At 40.5% G+C, this 15,253-nt stretch overlaps 1 protein-coding gene across 1 annotated transcript in view; it reads right to left on the bottom strand.

The window, feature by feature from the left end:
- Positions 1-15,253, bottom strand: part of SPMIP2 (sperm microtubule inner protein 2) — a 102,266-nt gene that overhangs the window by 34,368 nt on the left and 52,645 nt on the right. The window contains exon 3 of the mRNA XM_007184140.2: positions 9,299-9,357. Coding sequence (XP_007184202.2) covers positions 9,299-9,357 — 59 coding nt within the window. The remainder of the gene's footprint in view (positions 1-9,298; positions 9,358-15,253) is intronic.

Raw genomic sequence — 15,253 nt, forward strand, 5'->3', positions numbered from 1 at the left:
TGCTTTGCAATCTTTGTGTCTTTGTTGAACTCTTTCTTCAGAGAAGACAAGGACCGAGTTTCACCAAAAACAGTAATATAAGCATGTTTGAAATGACCATGGTTGGGGCATGTTTATGGCTTTGAAAAATTGAATCTAAAATAGCGAAATAAAACATTCCAAACACCTGTAACACACCTTGTCCTTGTTTTTCTGCAGTCTTTTCAGCACATAAACTGCCTTTGCCTGGGCCTAACATCTGTATTGGATTGCAGGCCGTGCTTGGATTTCAAGACCATAACCTATTCCTTTAGGACCAGCAGCTGTTCTTTCGGAGACCCTGTCTCCTGAAACAGGCCCTAAGAGCTACCGTTCTGACATGTGAAATGCTGAGAAAGGGAAGGTCATAGGCCAGTGAATTGCGAGTGCCTCTTTCTTACACACTTCAGGCTTCAGTAGTGTTCGGAAGTTCCACGGAGGGTACTTTGCCGCGAAGGGTCCCATTCTGACATGAACTGAATTTTCCCCACCTGGACACCAAGTGATCAACCAGGAAGTTTTCTTCTTAAGAATAACAGCACTGACTCTTTTTCCCCTGGCTTTCCTTTCACTAACAGCTGTACTGTATCCCTCTGCTATAAACGCTCCATCCTGGGATGAGGAGTATCTACTCAATCAACAAGAAACATTGACGCACAGCCTGTGTTTCTCCATATAGCACCTCCTACAATGAAATGATCAGTCAGACATTAGGCTGTTTCTGTCCTGTCTCTCCTGATGGAATATGAGGAAGGCAGGAATTACCTGTCTTGTTCACTCCTGAATCCCCGGGCCTAGCACGGTGCCTGGCATGGAGTTGGCAGCTGGATATTTACTGAAAGGATAAATGGGCCTCCGCTGTCTGTGTGGCACCACAACAGTGAGCAGCACGGGAGCTCTGCACTGACCCTACTGCCCCTGAGCTTCCTGAGAGCCCTCCCCCGACACTACAATGATGGAGAGGCGGCTGGGGAAGGAGGCTGGGGGGGGGGGGTGGGTCCAGGGAAGGAAGTACAAAGGCAGTTTTAAGGTAACTAGCCAAAGGGAGGAACAGGTGCTGATGATCTCAAAAAATACAATGGAATACTACTCAGCCATTAAAAAGAGTGAAATAATGCCATTTGCAGCAATTATGCCAATTGCAGAAAGAGATTATCATACTAAGTGAAGTAAGTCAGACAGAGAAAGACAAATGCCATATAATATCACTTATATGTGGAATCTAAAATATGACACACACGAACTTATCTATGAAACATAAACAGACTCACAGACATAGAAAATGGACTTCTGTTTGCCAAGAGGGAGGTAGGTAGGGGAGAGATGGCCTGGGAGTTTGGGGTTAGCAGTTGTAAACTATTGTATAGAGAATGGATAAACAACAAGGTCCTACTCTACAGCACAGGGAACTATACTCAATACCCTGTGATAAAACATAATAGAAAAGGATATGAAAAAGAATGTATATATGTGTATAACTGAATCACTTTGCTGTACAGCAGAAACTACCACAACATTCTAAATCAACTATACTTCAATAAAATAAATTTCTGAAAAAATTGTAGCATTTTGCTCCTTAATGTTCACTGGAATCCCTCCAATGTGCCAGTCACCGACAGCCTTAAAAATAGAAAGTTGTCAAGATTTATGGATGTTTTGAGGAAAACAACTCCAAGAAAAAAGCAAGCATTTATGTACCAATATATTTTTAAATAGTGGCTGTCATTAAGTCTGTGCTAGTTCAACAACTGGCTTTGGCAGTATTTCATTATGAAATAAAACAGGCAATTTTCTACACAACCCTTAACTAATGCCAAATACAGGCACACCTTCTACCTTTCTGAATAAACAGAAAGCCCAGTTTATTCAGGTCTGTGCATATTTCTTTAGTACTGAAAGTCCTAGTGTTAGAAATTTTTTAAACTGAGGACCTTAACTACTAAAACTCTAGTTGACTGAGTTTCTATTTCTCCCACTTTATAATTAATTTTCATTTTTATCAAGATAAAGTGCTTGTACATTTCACACAATGTAGTGCTAATTTTTTTCCATTTTAATGCAATCATTTAGGTACATGTACATAATACATATAAATAGTACTAAAGTGAATATTGTGAAGAGCACTCTATATAAGTACACCTGTAACATATAGTATTGTACAGCAACTATACTTCAACAAAATATATAAATAATAAATAAATAAATAAATAGTACTAAAATGCTTATAATTAAAAATACTCCCTGTCTCTCCCTGCTCCCTGTCCCAATATTCTCTTCTCCAAAAGTACCCACTTTTAGCTCATTTGCTTCTTCTGGAACTTCACCCAATATCTGTACACAGTACATGCCCCCTGGAGAGATCCCACTTGTCCTGTTCCTCCTCTGGGCCCCTGTACAGCCACATTCCTGGTTCTCTCCATTACCATTTTGGGAATGCCCTTTTCCTGTCACCTTTGTTAGGTCTCTTGTTTCTTGGATCATATTCCTTTCTCTTTCCTGGATTTCCCCCTATTGTCTTGCTAGATAATATTCTCCAGTTGCTTCTTAGGGAAAAATGCATTTTTTTGAGTACATACATACATACATGAAAATGTCTCTTTTCAACCTTCCCACATGATAATTGGGCTGGGTATAGAATTCCGGGTTGAAAGTCACTTTCTTGCAGACAGGGAGGTCATTGACCAGTGTCTTCCAGAGCCCAGTATTGCTGTCAAGAAGTGTGATGCCTTATTGATTCTGGATCCTTTATATATGTCCTAGTTTTCCTCTGGAGGGCTTGACAGTAGTCTTCATCCCAGCAGTGAAGTTTCACAGTGACATGCCTTAACACAGTTGTTTTGTTGTTGTCATTTTGCTTTGGTGGAGACTTCCAATCTGGAAATTCATGTTATTCCCTTCTGAGAAATTTTCTTATTGATTTTCTTTCTTCTGTTTTCTCTGATCTCTTTTGAGGTCTCCTATTAGTCAGATATTTGACTAATTTAATTTTAATTGATTTCTTACTTTATTATTTTTCACTTTCTTCTTTTCTGTCTCTTGGACTTTTTGTTCTACTTTTGTGAGATTAACTCAACTATATAGCATGAAATTTCTCTCCTATACTGAATCTCTATACTGATTTTTTTGCTAACAATATAATAGGAATTGTAATAAATGCATTTTGTTACATTATTTCAATGTACTTCATTTATTTAACTAATTGATAACATTTATTAACAGAGTGACCTGATTTGTTCAGGATACCTTCAGGTTAGTCTCTTGTCCAAGTGATCAGTTCCATTAGCTTCCTGTTTCACTCTCAAAAGTGTTCTATTTTGGGTGAGAAAATATATGGTCACACTATTTACTGAGCACTTAGTATGTACCAAGTGCTGTTCTAAGTGCTGTATGTGTAACAACACATCTGTACAACAACCAGCAGAGTAGATTCTAATCATTTTACAGATTGGGAACCTGAGGCATAAATAGTTTAAGTAACTCATCCAAGGTGTCACAGCTACCAGGTGGTAAAGCGGGGACTTGAATGCGGGAAGTCTGCTTCAGAGCCTTGCACTTTTTTTTCTTTATCAACTATATTTGTTTGTTTGTTTAATATTTGTATTTATTTATTTATTATTGAGGTATAGTTGATTTATAATATCATGTTAGTTTCAGGTGTACAGCACAGTTTTATACATATATGTATGTATACATATATATTTATATTCTTTTCCAGATTCTTTTCCCTTATAGGTTATTACAAAATATTGAGTATAGTTCCCTGTGCTGTAGAGTCAGTTCTTGTTGGTTTCCTATTTTATATATAGTAGTGTGTATCTGTTAATCCTAACCTACTAATATATCCCTCCCCCACTTCCCCCTTTGGTAACCATAAGTTTGTTTTCTATGTCTGTGAGTCTATTTCTGTTTTGTATATAAGTTTGTATCATTTTTTTAATATTCCACATATAAGTGATGTCATATGATATTTGTCTTTGTCTGGCTTACTTCACTTAGTATAATAATCTCTAGGTCCACCCATGTTGCTGCAAATGGCATTATTTCATTCTTTTTTTATGGCTGAGTTATATTCTATTGTATATATGTACCACATCTCTTAACCACTATAGATCCCACTTCATCACTTCTTACAATCCCTTACCTGGGGGATATTAGGTTATTTCTGAATTTGCATTACTGCAAACACCGTTGGACTCCTTTCTAGCTAAACCTTTCTGTACCTCCTTCATTATTTTCCTGGAGGATAAATTCCTAGTGAAACCAGCTGTCTTGATTCTCAATTCACACTCTTTAGACCATGCCGTGCTGTGCACCTCCTGAGGATGGGAACTGGCTAACAAACCCCTTGATTATGAAAAGGCAGAAAACAGGAAAGCAGACTAGGAGAGCCAACACTCTGAAAAGAGATGTGATCCTCAAGTAAATGAAAAGTCAGGGGAGGTTGTAGTTCATTCTGATTTTTAAAACTCGTGGTGCTCTTCTCTGCATGGCTGACACCTAGTCTGATCACTCTCACCTTAGAATCTGCAGCCTCCTTGACACCCACACCCTGCCCCCACTGTCTACTGACAATGGCTGTCCATGGGAACCTGAACAAGTCCTTAAGACATTAGTCCTAAGACAAATCTATGCATCAGCAAATGAGTGGCAAAGAGGCAACTTTGTAGTGACATTAGGGCAGAGTCATATCAGCAGCTCCTTTCTGGAAGGAGGTTTGCCTGTGAATGACTGTTGATTTTATAATCTCAGCAAGACTTTCATTTGCATGGATAACAAGTTTACCCAGGTAGGCAGCCATAGATTTTCCTAAAATGCTCCTTCTAAATCCAGGTTAAATTTCACCTCTCTTAGGAAGTCCTCACGACTTGAAGTTCTCCAGCTTTTCCGGCCGGAGCTATACCAATTTCTGCCATTCGGAGTACAAGAAGAACTGGTATTTGTCTTTTACACCGATTCAGCAAATATGTATTGAGTACCCATGTATGCCAAGCTCTGTGTTAAATGTAAGGAAGAGAAAAAGAAAGCAAGATATTTCCATGCCCCACAATTTTCAATAATGTGTAGCTTCTACAGACTTCACTTACTCCTTAAACAAAACAAAAAGCCCTGCCCATTCACTATTTGCAGTGCCTTCTCTTATAATTTGACTCTTTTAATTCAACTGTAAACTGTTCTCCCATTTCCTATCTGTGCTTTTTATTCTTCTTATTGAAATTAAACATACTGTTTGTATATATTGGAAAACACCCAACTGCAAACAGAAGAGACCACATAAAAATGAGTTAATCATCAGGTCACATGTCTCGAGAAACTTCTGTATTTAAAGCAAGAGAATGTTTCCTTTAATTCAGAAGAAAAAAAATAGAGTCAACCCACACCCAGTTACTGCAATCGTTCTCCATCAATGGATATTGTATTGAAATCTGTTTACATCTATCTGTCTTGAGAGTCTGTCAGCTACTTGAGAGCAAGGACCCTGTTTATTAATTAAGGTCTTCATCTCAAGTCTGTTGAAGTATATCTTTACTGGTCTTTAAGATGCAATAAACAGGATAACACACCACTGATTTAATAACAGCTTTACATGGGAAGAGAAAAAGAGGCCCTACCTCTATAAACAATTATTATAAAACACATCCTGATTTCAAGAAAGTTAAATTTTAAGAGTATGCCCCAGAATGGAGGAAATCCTGTCATTGTCCTCGACTGGACTTCTGGTCTCGAAAACAAGGTGGACTCTTGCCTCTATTAAGTCAGTGGACAAAAATTCTTCAGTGTTGGTTGTATTGACTCAACTCATCCTCCTCTTCCTCTAGTGCTTTTTCTGAGACCGCTGATAACTTCCAAATATTTGTCTGTTATTGTTTTCTGGGATTTCCATTTCCTCGTATGGAACCCTCCTCTTTGAATTCTTCGCTGGCTCTTACAGCCTCCTACTGTCCTCAGGGTCCTGCCTCTGAGGCTCTGTGGTCCCTCACTCACCTTGTCCTCTGTGTGGGCGCCCCGGCCCCCCAGGCTCTTCCCCTTCCTCTCTGTCCTCACGAGTGGCGCTCAGCCCTGGCTGATCATCAGAATCGCTTGGAGAGCCCTTGAGAAAGGTCCAAGCCCAGATCCCCACCCAGATCCACAGCATCAGTCACCTTGGACTGATATATCAGCTCTGTGCCCTTGTGCATGTACCTTAGCCTCCGAAGCTCAATTCCTTCACCTGTAAAATTAAGATAATGCTGAAATCTGCTGCATCCCATCGCTGAGTACATTCTTGCTCCCCATCGGCATAGCAAACATCACCTCTTCTCTTTATTTAAAGCCTGCATGTCTTTGAAAGCTCAGCTCCAATCCTTCCCTTCTCACAGACTCCATCATCACAATTTATTTTGGATTGTTTACAGAGCACAGTGAAAACTCAAGAGGGACCTGTTGAAAATGAAACTGTCTCCTGGCTGAGCTTCCTACAACTGTCTTGTCACTTTTCAATTTTTTTCTCCACACAGCACTCCAACATTCCAGAGGGATCTTCAAAAAAAATTGGATTACGTTGCTTTCTATTTTAAATCTTCCAATGAATTCTCTTTGTTCTTAGGTTAAAATTCAAATCTTCTAACCTGGCCACAAGGTTCTACAAAATCTGCCCTTCATCTTGCTCCCCTCCCATTGCCACCCTGGTCCTAACTAGATACATTCTTTCCATCCTCTGAGCCCTGTTCAGGCCGTTCCCTGGGCTAGGAATGATCTTATACTCACCTTTCCAAGCCAACTTAATAATTACTTCTTGGGTGAACACTTCTCTGACCTTCAGTCCAGGTCGATGTCCCTGGTAAAACCTTCTCTTTCCACCCCATAAACACCCTTTGTAATGAAATGTTTTATCATGAACTGCACGGAATAGGGCAGGATATTAACTTTTCCTTAATATACCACTATATCATTTGATTTGTTGCCATAGCATGCATTATATTTGTCATTTAAAAAAATTATTTAAAAGCATGAAAGACAGTATGACATAGTTGTTCAATGTTTCTCCCCTTCCCTAGAATACAAATTCCAAGAAGGGCATATACCGGGCTTGTCTTGTTCAGCATTGTGGCTGCAGGATCTAGCAGTGCTTTGAACACAGGAGGTGCTAGATTTATAGAGTGAATGCAGTTGACTGAGAGGACAGAACATGAAAATGGTCGGGGAGGCTAAGCACAAAACTTGCCCAGGATGGAGATGGCCCTTGGTCCAGCTGAGGGAATGCAAGCAGGTGGGCACACCTGGGCCTGTCAGAGTCAGCATTCTCTTTAAGAGCCTCTCTCCAGCCTGAAGGTGGGGCCCGGAAGGCTTTTAAGCAGCAGTTGTGCTTAGTCTCGAGAGGGCAGCGTTCAGGTTACTGGCACCTGACTAGTTAGAAACAGGACCCGAGCCAGAGGCTGCGGGCAAATCTAATTTTTAACTTTATATTTAAATTTTTTTACATTTAAAATTTTTTAACTTTTCTAGTTATACTTTTCTAATTGTATTTAATTTTTTAAACTTTTCTACTTATAATTTTCTAATTAACATTTAAATTTTTAAAACTTTTCTAGTTATAATTTTCTAATTATTATTATCTTCATTAGGAATTTAGTACTCACCATATGCAGCTTGGTTTCATAATTTTGATATATATATTTATCTACAATTTCCCAACTGAATCCACAATTCCCTAGGTACAAGGTCTTTCTCATAAACATTTTGCATCCTCATGACTTGGTACAATCCATGTCATATTCCCTACAAGTGAATGTAGCCAACATTCTTTCATGCAAGGAAAATGCTCAAAGTGTCAATATTTCTCAGATTCTTTCCAACAAGTTTTTTATGTCTAAATAAGTCGAGCAGATGTTCACACTTGTATCACCAATGTTTGTTGAAGCTACTGTGATTTTCAATGGCCTTTCATTATTTTTGTTGTTTTTGCTTAGAAATATTTGATAGGGTATTTGTAAATAGGTGCTTGCAATGTTATTTGAACAAATGAAATGGAATATTTAAATGAGAACATGTGCTTTGCATGCAATAATTGTAACTATTTCTCCATGGCTTTAAACATAGGACATGCTTTGTAAGTTGTAGGAATTGTGCAATGATATCTTTTGTTGTCCTGGATCGTATCGTAGTAACTAATAGACATTTGACATGGGGTTTATGGTCTTGTCTCTTTTTGGTGCAGCTTACGCTGTGGTGATATAGCAGAAACAGACTAAAATCCACTAATTTTGTACATGCTAATAACGGGAATCTTCAATGTTTAAAAAGGAGGTGAAGTTGGCTCCAGAAACCCTGACCTCCAAAAGTCTGAGGAGAACAAGGACATTATTGAATCTGCAGTCTTTAAGAGCAGTGCTGATTGATCCCTTTCGCTCTCAGAAATCTGAATTATATGTTCCATCTAGATGACACGCCTAGGTTTTGCTTTTCCCGTAACTGAACATACCTTGCACTAGACATGTTTAATTTAGGTTACTAGCTGCCTTAAGAGAGTGTCAATTCAAGCCATGGTGTGACTTCAGTAGGACTACGTTTATTAACCAACATGACCCGTTATGATGGTTTCTAGGCCAACAGCATGAAATGAGGGTTTTTAAATTTTTATTTTTATTTACTTTTTAAATTATTTTTTTAAATTTATTTTTGGCTGCATTGGGTCTTTGTTGCTGCACGTGGGCTTTCTTTAGTTGTGGCGAGCGGGGGCTACTCTTCGTTGTGGCGCATGGGCTTCTCATTGCGGTGGCTTCTCTTGTTGTGGAGCATGGGCTCTAGGTGCTCAGGTTTCAGTAGTTGTGGTGCGTGGGCTCAGTAGTTATGGTATACGGGCTTAGTTGCTCCGTGGCATGTGGGATCTTCCTAGACCAGGGCTCGAACCCGTGTCCCCTGCATTGGCAGGTGGATTCTTAACCACTGTGTCACCAGGGAAGTCCCATAAGGGTTCTTTTTAGCCAAAAAAACTATATTCTTGTTCTTCCACAAAAAGAATTATTTATACAGTTAAAGCTACCGGACCGGACCCGTCCAGTGGCTGTTCTTAACAGGCTGATTCCTTTTTCTCCACTGTGCTCTCACCATGCTTGCCCCACCTCTTTCCTCCCCTTAATGAAAACCTAGTAGATAGTGAACATTTTGTTTATGAGGAATAAAAATTCATAATTATACAAAGAAACCTATAGGACATAAAAAGTTTTAAAATATTAACCCTATTCCTAATTTAGAAAGGAAACACATTAATTAATTGATGTAAAATGTATTAGTATGTGCTTACCATGGGTTCTGGTATCTGTGGCTTAGTTTCTCAACAGCAGCTTGACTGAACTCTTCATACTGTAAAAGGAAGAACATGAATCAAGTCCAAGGTCACTGGGCACAAACACGTCTGAGAGTCTGGGTTCCTGGTCAAAAAGGAGGTCAGGTTGAGCAATTAAACAGGAAATGCTAAATTCAGTTGAAAGAAGATGGTCTTTTGATTTTTGAACTGAGAGGAAAAGGCACAAGAGGTAAAATAACTCTGAGCCTCTGTGCTTTCCCTTCCCTCTCTGTCAAAGGACAGGTGTTGGGTCCCAAGAAGAGTGTCATCCACAATCTCTAAGCTCCTATTTGGACAGTCATGCTCACTTTGCTATTAAATCTAATGAAATTCAGAATCAAAAAAATCTTTTTTTTTTTTACTGGTCAGTTATTCATAAGAGTAAAGCAAAGACTGATTCAAAAACTAATTCAACATCTTCACAGAAACAGATAACAACTGATTAGTATATTCTCTATCTTAAGGAAATCAGTGAGAATCTTTACAGTTATTTTGCATGTTTTCAACTAGTGAAAATAATCATACCTTGAAATTGGATATTCCCTATTAAGCAACCTTTAAATAAATCTAGGTATTAATTTAAAAGGATATGTCTGGTAATTACATTCAGGTACTGTGAATTAGACACAATTTCTGAAATGAGCTGTTAAATTTGAGTTAAATTAATCACAGACATTGGGGCCCATTCTAGTTAACAATGAAAATCATTGCTTAAAAATTTCATTTTTAATCCCAAACCACCTCTAGTCTAGAACTGCCATCACTGAGGAATCCTCTTGCTTTCTTGCTATACTTAGCTCAGGATGTTTTTCCTATTATATCCAATTTTGACTTTCCTTACTAGAAAGGACCGTTTTCCATCTCTGTAACTATGAGGTCTTTCTCGTCAGCAGAATGAGTACAATGGCAATGCGTTTCAAGAATGTGTGGACACTAGAGTTTCTCTTCGCCATCCTCCTCCTTCGTAACGCAGAGCTCTTAGTACCAAACATTGGAGTGGAAAATCCCCTAAGGCTACCTTTTCTTATGCTAATGTAATTTTTTCTTCACTTGCTTCCATTTGCAAAATATTACTGTTAACCGCTTAGGTGTCTTTCTTCCCACAGCCAGTGAGAAGCATTCTCATTGCTGGTGCTGGGTCACCAAATTGCATAATGCTGCCTATTCTAGACTGGAACTATTGAAGGGAGAAAGGGGGGCTTCAAGCCTTTGTGTACATGGAGCATTTGAAGCATTCATTTTATATTCAGAGCAGGAGTAGAAACAAAACAATTCTCTCTGAAAAATGTCAGTGTTCAAGGCATGGATTCTGTGATGCATTTTTCTCACTAAAAAACAAAAATTGAACAATGCAGAGGCTCATACTTCATTTTATGCCACATTATATGTGAGCTTGAGTTGAGTACCAACATGAATTATATCCTGGTCTCCCTTTTTTTTTTTTTTTACTGCACTGTTTATTTAATTTGAATTAGTACATCAACTTTCAGCAAACAGACTAAACATTAAGTTTCATGAGTTCCTTGACTCTGGCCCCAGTATATGTTTCCTATGGAGTATCCAAATAATGAGAAACATATTCCATTATGTTTCTAATGTGCTTATCATAATATAATTTAAAAATCCAGGACTTCCGTGGCAGCGCAGTGGTTAAGAATCCGCCTGCCAATGTAGGAGACATGGGTTCAATCCCTGGTTCGGGAAGATCCCACATTCCGAGGAGCAACCAAGCCCATGCACCACAACTGCTGAGCCTGGGCTCTAGAGCTTGTGAGCCACAACTACTGAGCCCGCATGCTGCAACTACTGAAGCCCACGTGCCCAGAGCCTGTGCCCCACAACAAGAGAAGCCACCAATGAGAAGCCTACGCACCGCAGTGAAGAGTCCCCCCGCTCACTGCAGCTAGAGAGAAAGCCCGTGTGCAGCAATGAAGACCCAACACAGCCAAAAAATAAAAAAACAATAAAGTGAGCTAAGAAAAAATCCACGTAGGCAAGAAAATACAGTATATAGAGACATTAATAATACTAGATCCCATTTCTTGAGACTGTACTAGAGTCTGTACTAGATACTATGCTAAGTGCTTTACACACATCTCACCTAATCCATTTAACAACACTCTAAGTTATTGTTATTATCCCTGTGGAAGACAGAATTCTAAAGACCCCCAAGATTCTCACTCCTTGGTATATACACCTTCTCCCAGATATTCAACCAAATACTAGGTACTGCTGTGAAGGGATTTTGCAGATGTAATTAAGATCCCAAATCAGTTGACTGTAAGAAAGGGAGATTATCCTCAGTGGCCCAAACTTCATCGGGTGAGCTCTCAAAAGGATCTGAGCTCTTCCAGGCAAAGGGGATTTGAAGCGTGAGAGGGATTTGGACATGAGGGAGAGCGTCTGTTGCTGGCTTTAAAGATGGAGGGCACCACGGCTATGGTACGTGGGCAGCTTCTCGAGGCTGAGACTGGTCCCTGGCTGACAGCCAGCAGAGAAATGGGACCTCAGTCCTACAACCACAAGGAACTGAAAGCTGCCACAACCCCATGAACTCGGAAGAGCCTCCAAGCCTCAGGTGAGATCACAGCCACAGCCAACACCTTGCATCCAGCCTAGTGAGTGCTGAGCAGAGAACCCAGCCAGGCCTTCCCGGGACTTCTGACCTATAGAACTGTGAGCAAATAAACGGTGTTGCTTTAAGATGCTGTGTGGTATGAGGTTATGCTCAGTAGAAAACTAATGCAACGCCCGTTTTATAGGTGCAAAAACTGAGACGTTATAAAGAATAGTAGGCAGACTAGCATGCAAAGAGAGAAAAGGGGGAAAATGAAAATATCTTCAGCTGGCTACTTGTGCATATTCGGTTTTTCATTAAGGCATAGATTTGCCCTGAAAAGCACTATGAATCCTCGCTGCCTCGTTTACTCTCAGACAGAAGGCACATTTCTATTATTTTTTCTGCACTTCCCCAGAGAGATTAATGTTTTCCTTGTTCACGTGATAATTCAAGATACACTAGAATTTTATTTTAAAGCAAGACTAGAACTTATTCTGTTGGGAATTGTTAGGATTTGTGATGAGTAACCAATCATTCTGCTACCAGCCCTTTATCCAGAGTTAGCAGAAGGTCCCTACCAGCGTCTGAAACACGAGTGGATTCAACTGTTCAACCTACAGAAAAGCGACATGGGAGCTTCCCGAGTCTCTGCTTGTGCCCAGTACACAGTTTCTGAAATATAATCAAGTGTCTGGTTGGTGACCGTTCTTACCCTTGGAGTTTCCTAATGTGTTGGCACTGTTGTCAGTTCAAAGGTTAGGAAGAGTGTTCCAAGTTAACTGTCCAATTAGCTCTACAACACAGAATTACACTGGGGGTGGTAGCTCAGGCATTGTGAACATAACAGTATAACTAAGTTTCAGTAAAAAAAAAAAATATATAGGCTAAGTAGTTCTCAAATGACTATTGAATAAGCTAGGAGGAAAATAATTCTCAATCTCACACACGCTTAAAGGCTCATCTCCCCCCTTCTGCAACTTGGTCTCTTAACAAAGACTCTGAATGAGAAAAGAATGGGATTTCAGTCTCCGTCTCCCATCATTTCTTGACGATCACGTACGCTGTGCTAAGCACTGCACGGAGGGCTGCGGATGCTGTCAGTACAAAGCCAAATAAGACACAGCTCTCAGACCTCAAGGTGCTTACAGCCGTTTGGGATGTGGTTGACACTGTGGAGACCAACTGTCTCAACAAAAACTTCAACAACCATCACAGCACAAAGAAACTTCCTACGAATTCCTCCCCAGCTGCAGGAGCCCACAAGGCTTCCAAAGCACTTATTTTCAATGCCATTTTCTTTGTGCCCAGAGACAGTGGGACCACATACCAGGGGCCCCTCTATTGAATGGGTTGTTTTCAATTTGCTCAATTAAGATTTCTTGGATCCTAGGTTCAGTCCTGGGAAGAGAATAGATATCTCCAGATTGCTATGCATTCTATGCATTTTTGTCAAAGCAGCGGAGGTACCCCGGAAGTGTTGTATATGAATAGTAGGGAAAAGTATAATCCTAAATTTATAATGATATTAGAATTTCTTCCAAAGATCTTAAAAAGCCAAGATTTAGAAAACATATGTCCAGGTATTTTAGCCACCTGTGCTTGGGATATTAGATCACGCAAAAGTTTCCAAATTCTTGACAGTAAATTTAAAGGACCCTGGCTGTGGAGCCAACGTCAGGTTTACTAGAATCCATTCTAATTTATACAACTTTTTCTTAGCTTTCTATCTCCCTATCATCATCAAATACTATTCGTTGAAAACCTATGGCATATGCTTAATACTAACTTTAAGAAGTGTAATTTTTTTAAGAAGGTGATGTTTACATTGAGATGCACACTCAAGATGCATGTCAAAACTTACAAAAGCTAGTAACCACCATGGTGTATTTTTAGCCTTCCTTAATTAAGAATAAAACCACCTGCTGGTCTTACTGGAACCTAGAACAGGAAATTAGGAAGAGCAGCTATTCTGGCTATAAAAATCCACTAGGTGAAGGTTTGTGCTTAAAATCAAAGTTCTGAGTTATCTCGGTGGGAGCCACCGAGGAATCTCTGCGGTTAGACAGAAACAAAGTGCCACCTTGGTGGGACTCTTATAGACACAGACGTCAGGGGGATGGGATCGAGGGCTACCAAGGACAAGGAGCCAGAGAGCGAACAGGACGCGGATGGAGACGTTGCCCTGGGTTACATCGCACTCAGGAATGGACCAGCTCCCTATCGAGGAGGTGTGAATTCACGGCACAGATGCTCACGTGTTATTTGTGATTAGGGGCCTGTTTCTAGGCATGCAGTGTCTGTGTATCTATCAGCTCAAATGTCACTTCCAGCCAAGTCTCATTGCTCGGAAGGGGCTGCCTGGAGCTCTGCGTTGATAAGGTATCCAAGTCTGGGGCTTGACTCAGAAGCTGACCTTGGCGGGCAGGGGATGGAAGCAGGTCCTGGGTGCGGGGTTGGGGGAGGTTAGCAGTCTTGGTGACAAATCCTAGGCCTTAGCTGGGGGGTAAATCATATGTGGTTCTTGACCTGTATCTACAGTAATTCTCAGTGCATCTTTTTGTTCTCATGATAAAGTTCCAAGTTCAAGGAATCCTTTAAGACTTGTTTAAGATGGTTACCTGAGATAAGTACATCTTCGAAAACAGTTACTGTCAAAATGCTGGGGCCAAGAGAATGCACAGATGACAAGTCCTCACAGCCTATGCCAAACAAGACCAGCTTCTGTGTGAGCCACGCGGTTGGGCGGCGGGGTGGAGATCTCTGTATGGCTCACACTCAGTCCCACCAGGGTTAAGAGGACCGTGCTATCACACAGAGCGGGGATTTAGAGCCGTCTGTGAAATTCCATCAAAAGAAACCGAATAAATCCCTTCCTGGAAGGCTAAGTCGAGGCTGACGTGAATCTTGCATTCACAGCTACACACACTCAAGATGGGCAACAGATCAAGGGCTGTGCACAAAAGCCAGGCGTCACTGGAGAGAAGCAACAAGGCAACAGATGTTCTGGACTCTGTTCAAACTGGCTGCCTTGCTTTGCGTTTGTCCTCTTCTCGCTGGTGGCCGCTTTTGATATCGAATCAAGTTTCTGATGTTCATCTTTATTGCCTGAGTGGAGTAAGACCCAGTTGAGGAACCTGAGCCCTCATTCTGTGTCACTGGCCCTGAGTGACATTAAGTACAAAACCACAGTCCCAGTCATTGAAATCGGGGTGTCAACCGCGTGCCGGGCACCGTGCAGAGCGCGTTCCTCATGCCCTCGTATTTAGAAGTCGCGACATAACAAGAATCATACTAAGACATAGTCTTCTTTTTTCCGAAAAAAAAATTGTGATTTTTATTGTAATTGCATGGGA

Source organism: Balaenoptera acutorostrata, chromosome 5, assembly GCF_949987535.1.
Source record: "Balaenoptera acutorostrata chromosome 5, mBalAcu1.1, whole genome shotgun sequence".
Classification (NCBI taxonomy): domain Eukaryota; kingdom Metazoa; phylum Chordata; class Mammalia; order Artiodactyla; family Balaenopteridae; genus Balaenoptera; species Balaenoptera acutorostrata.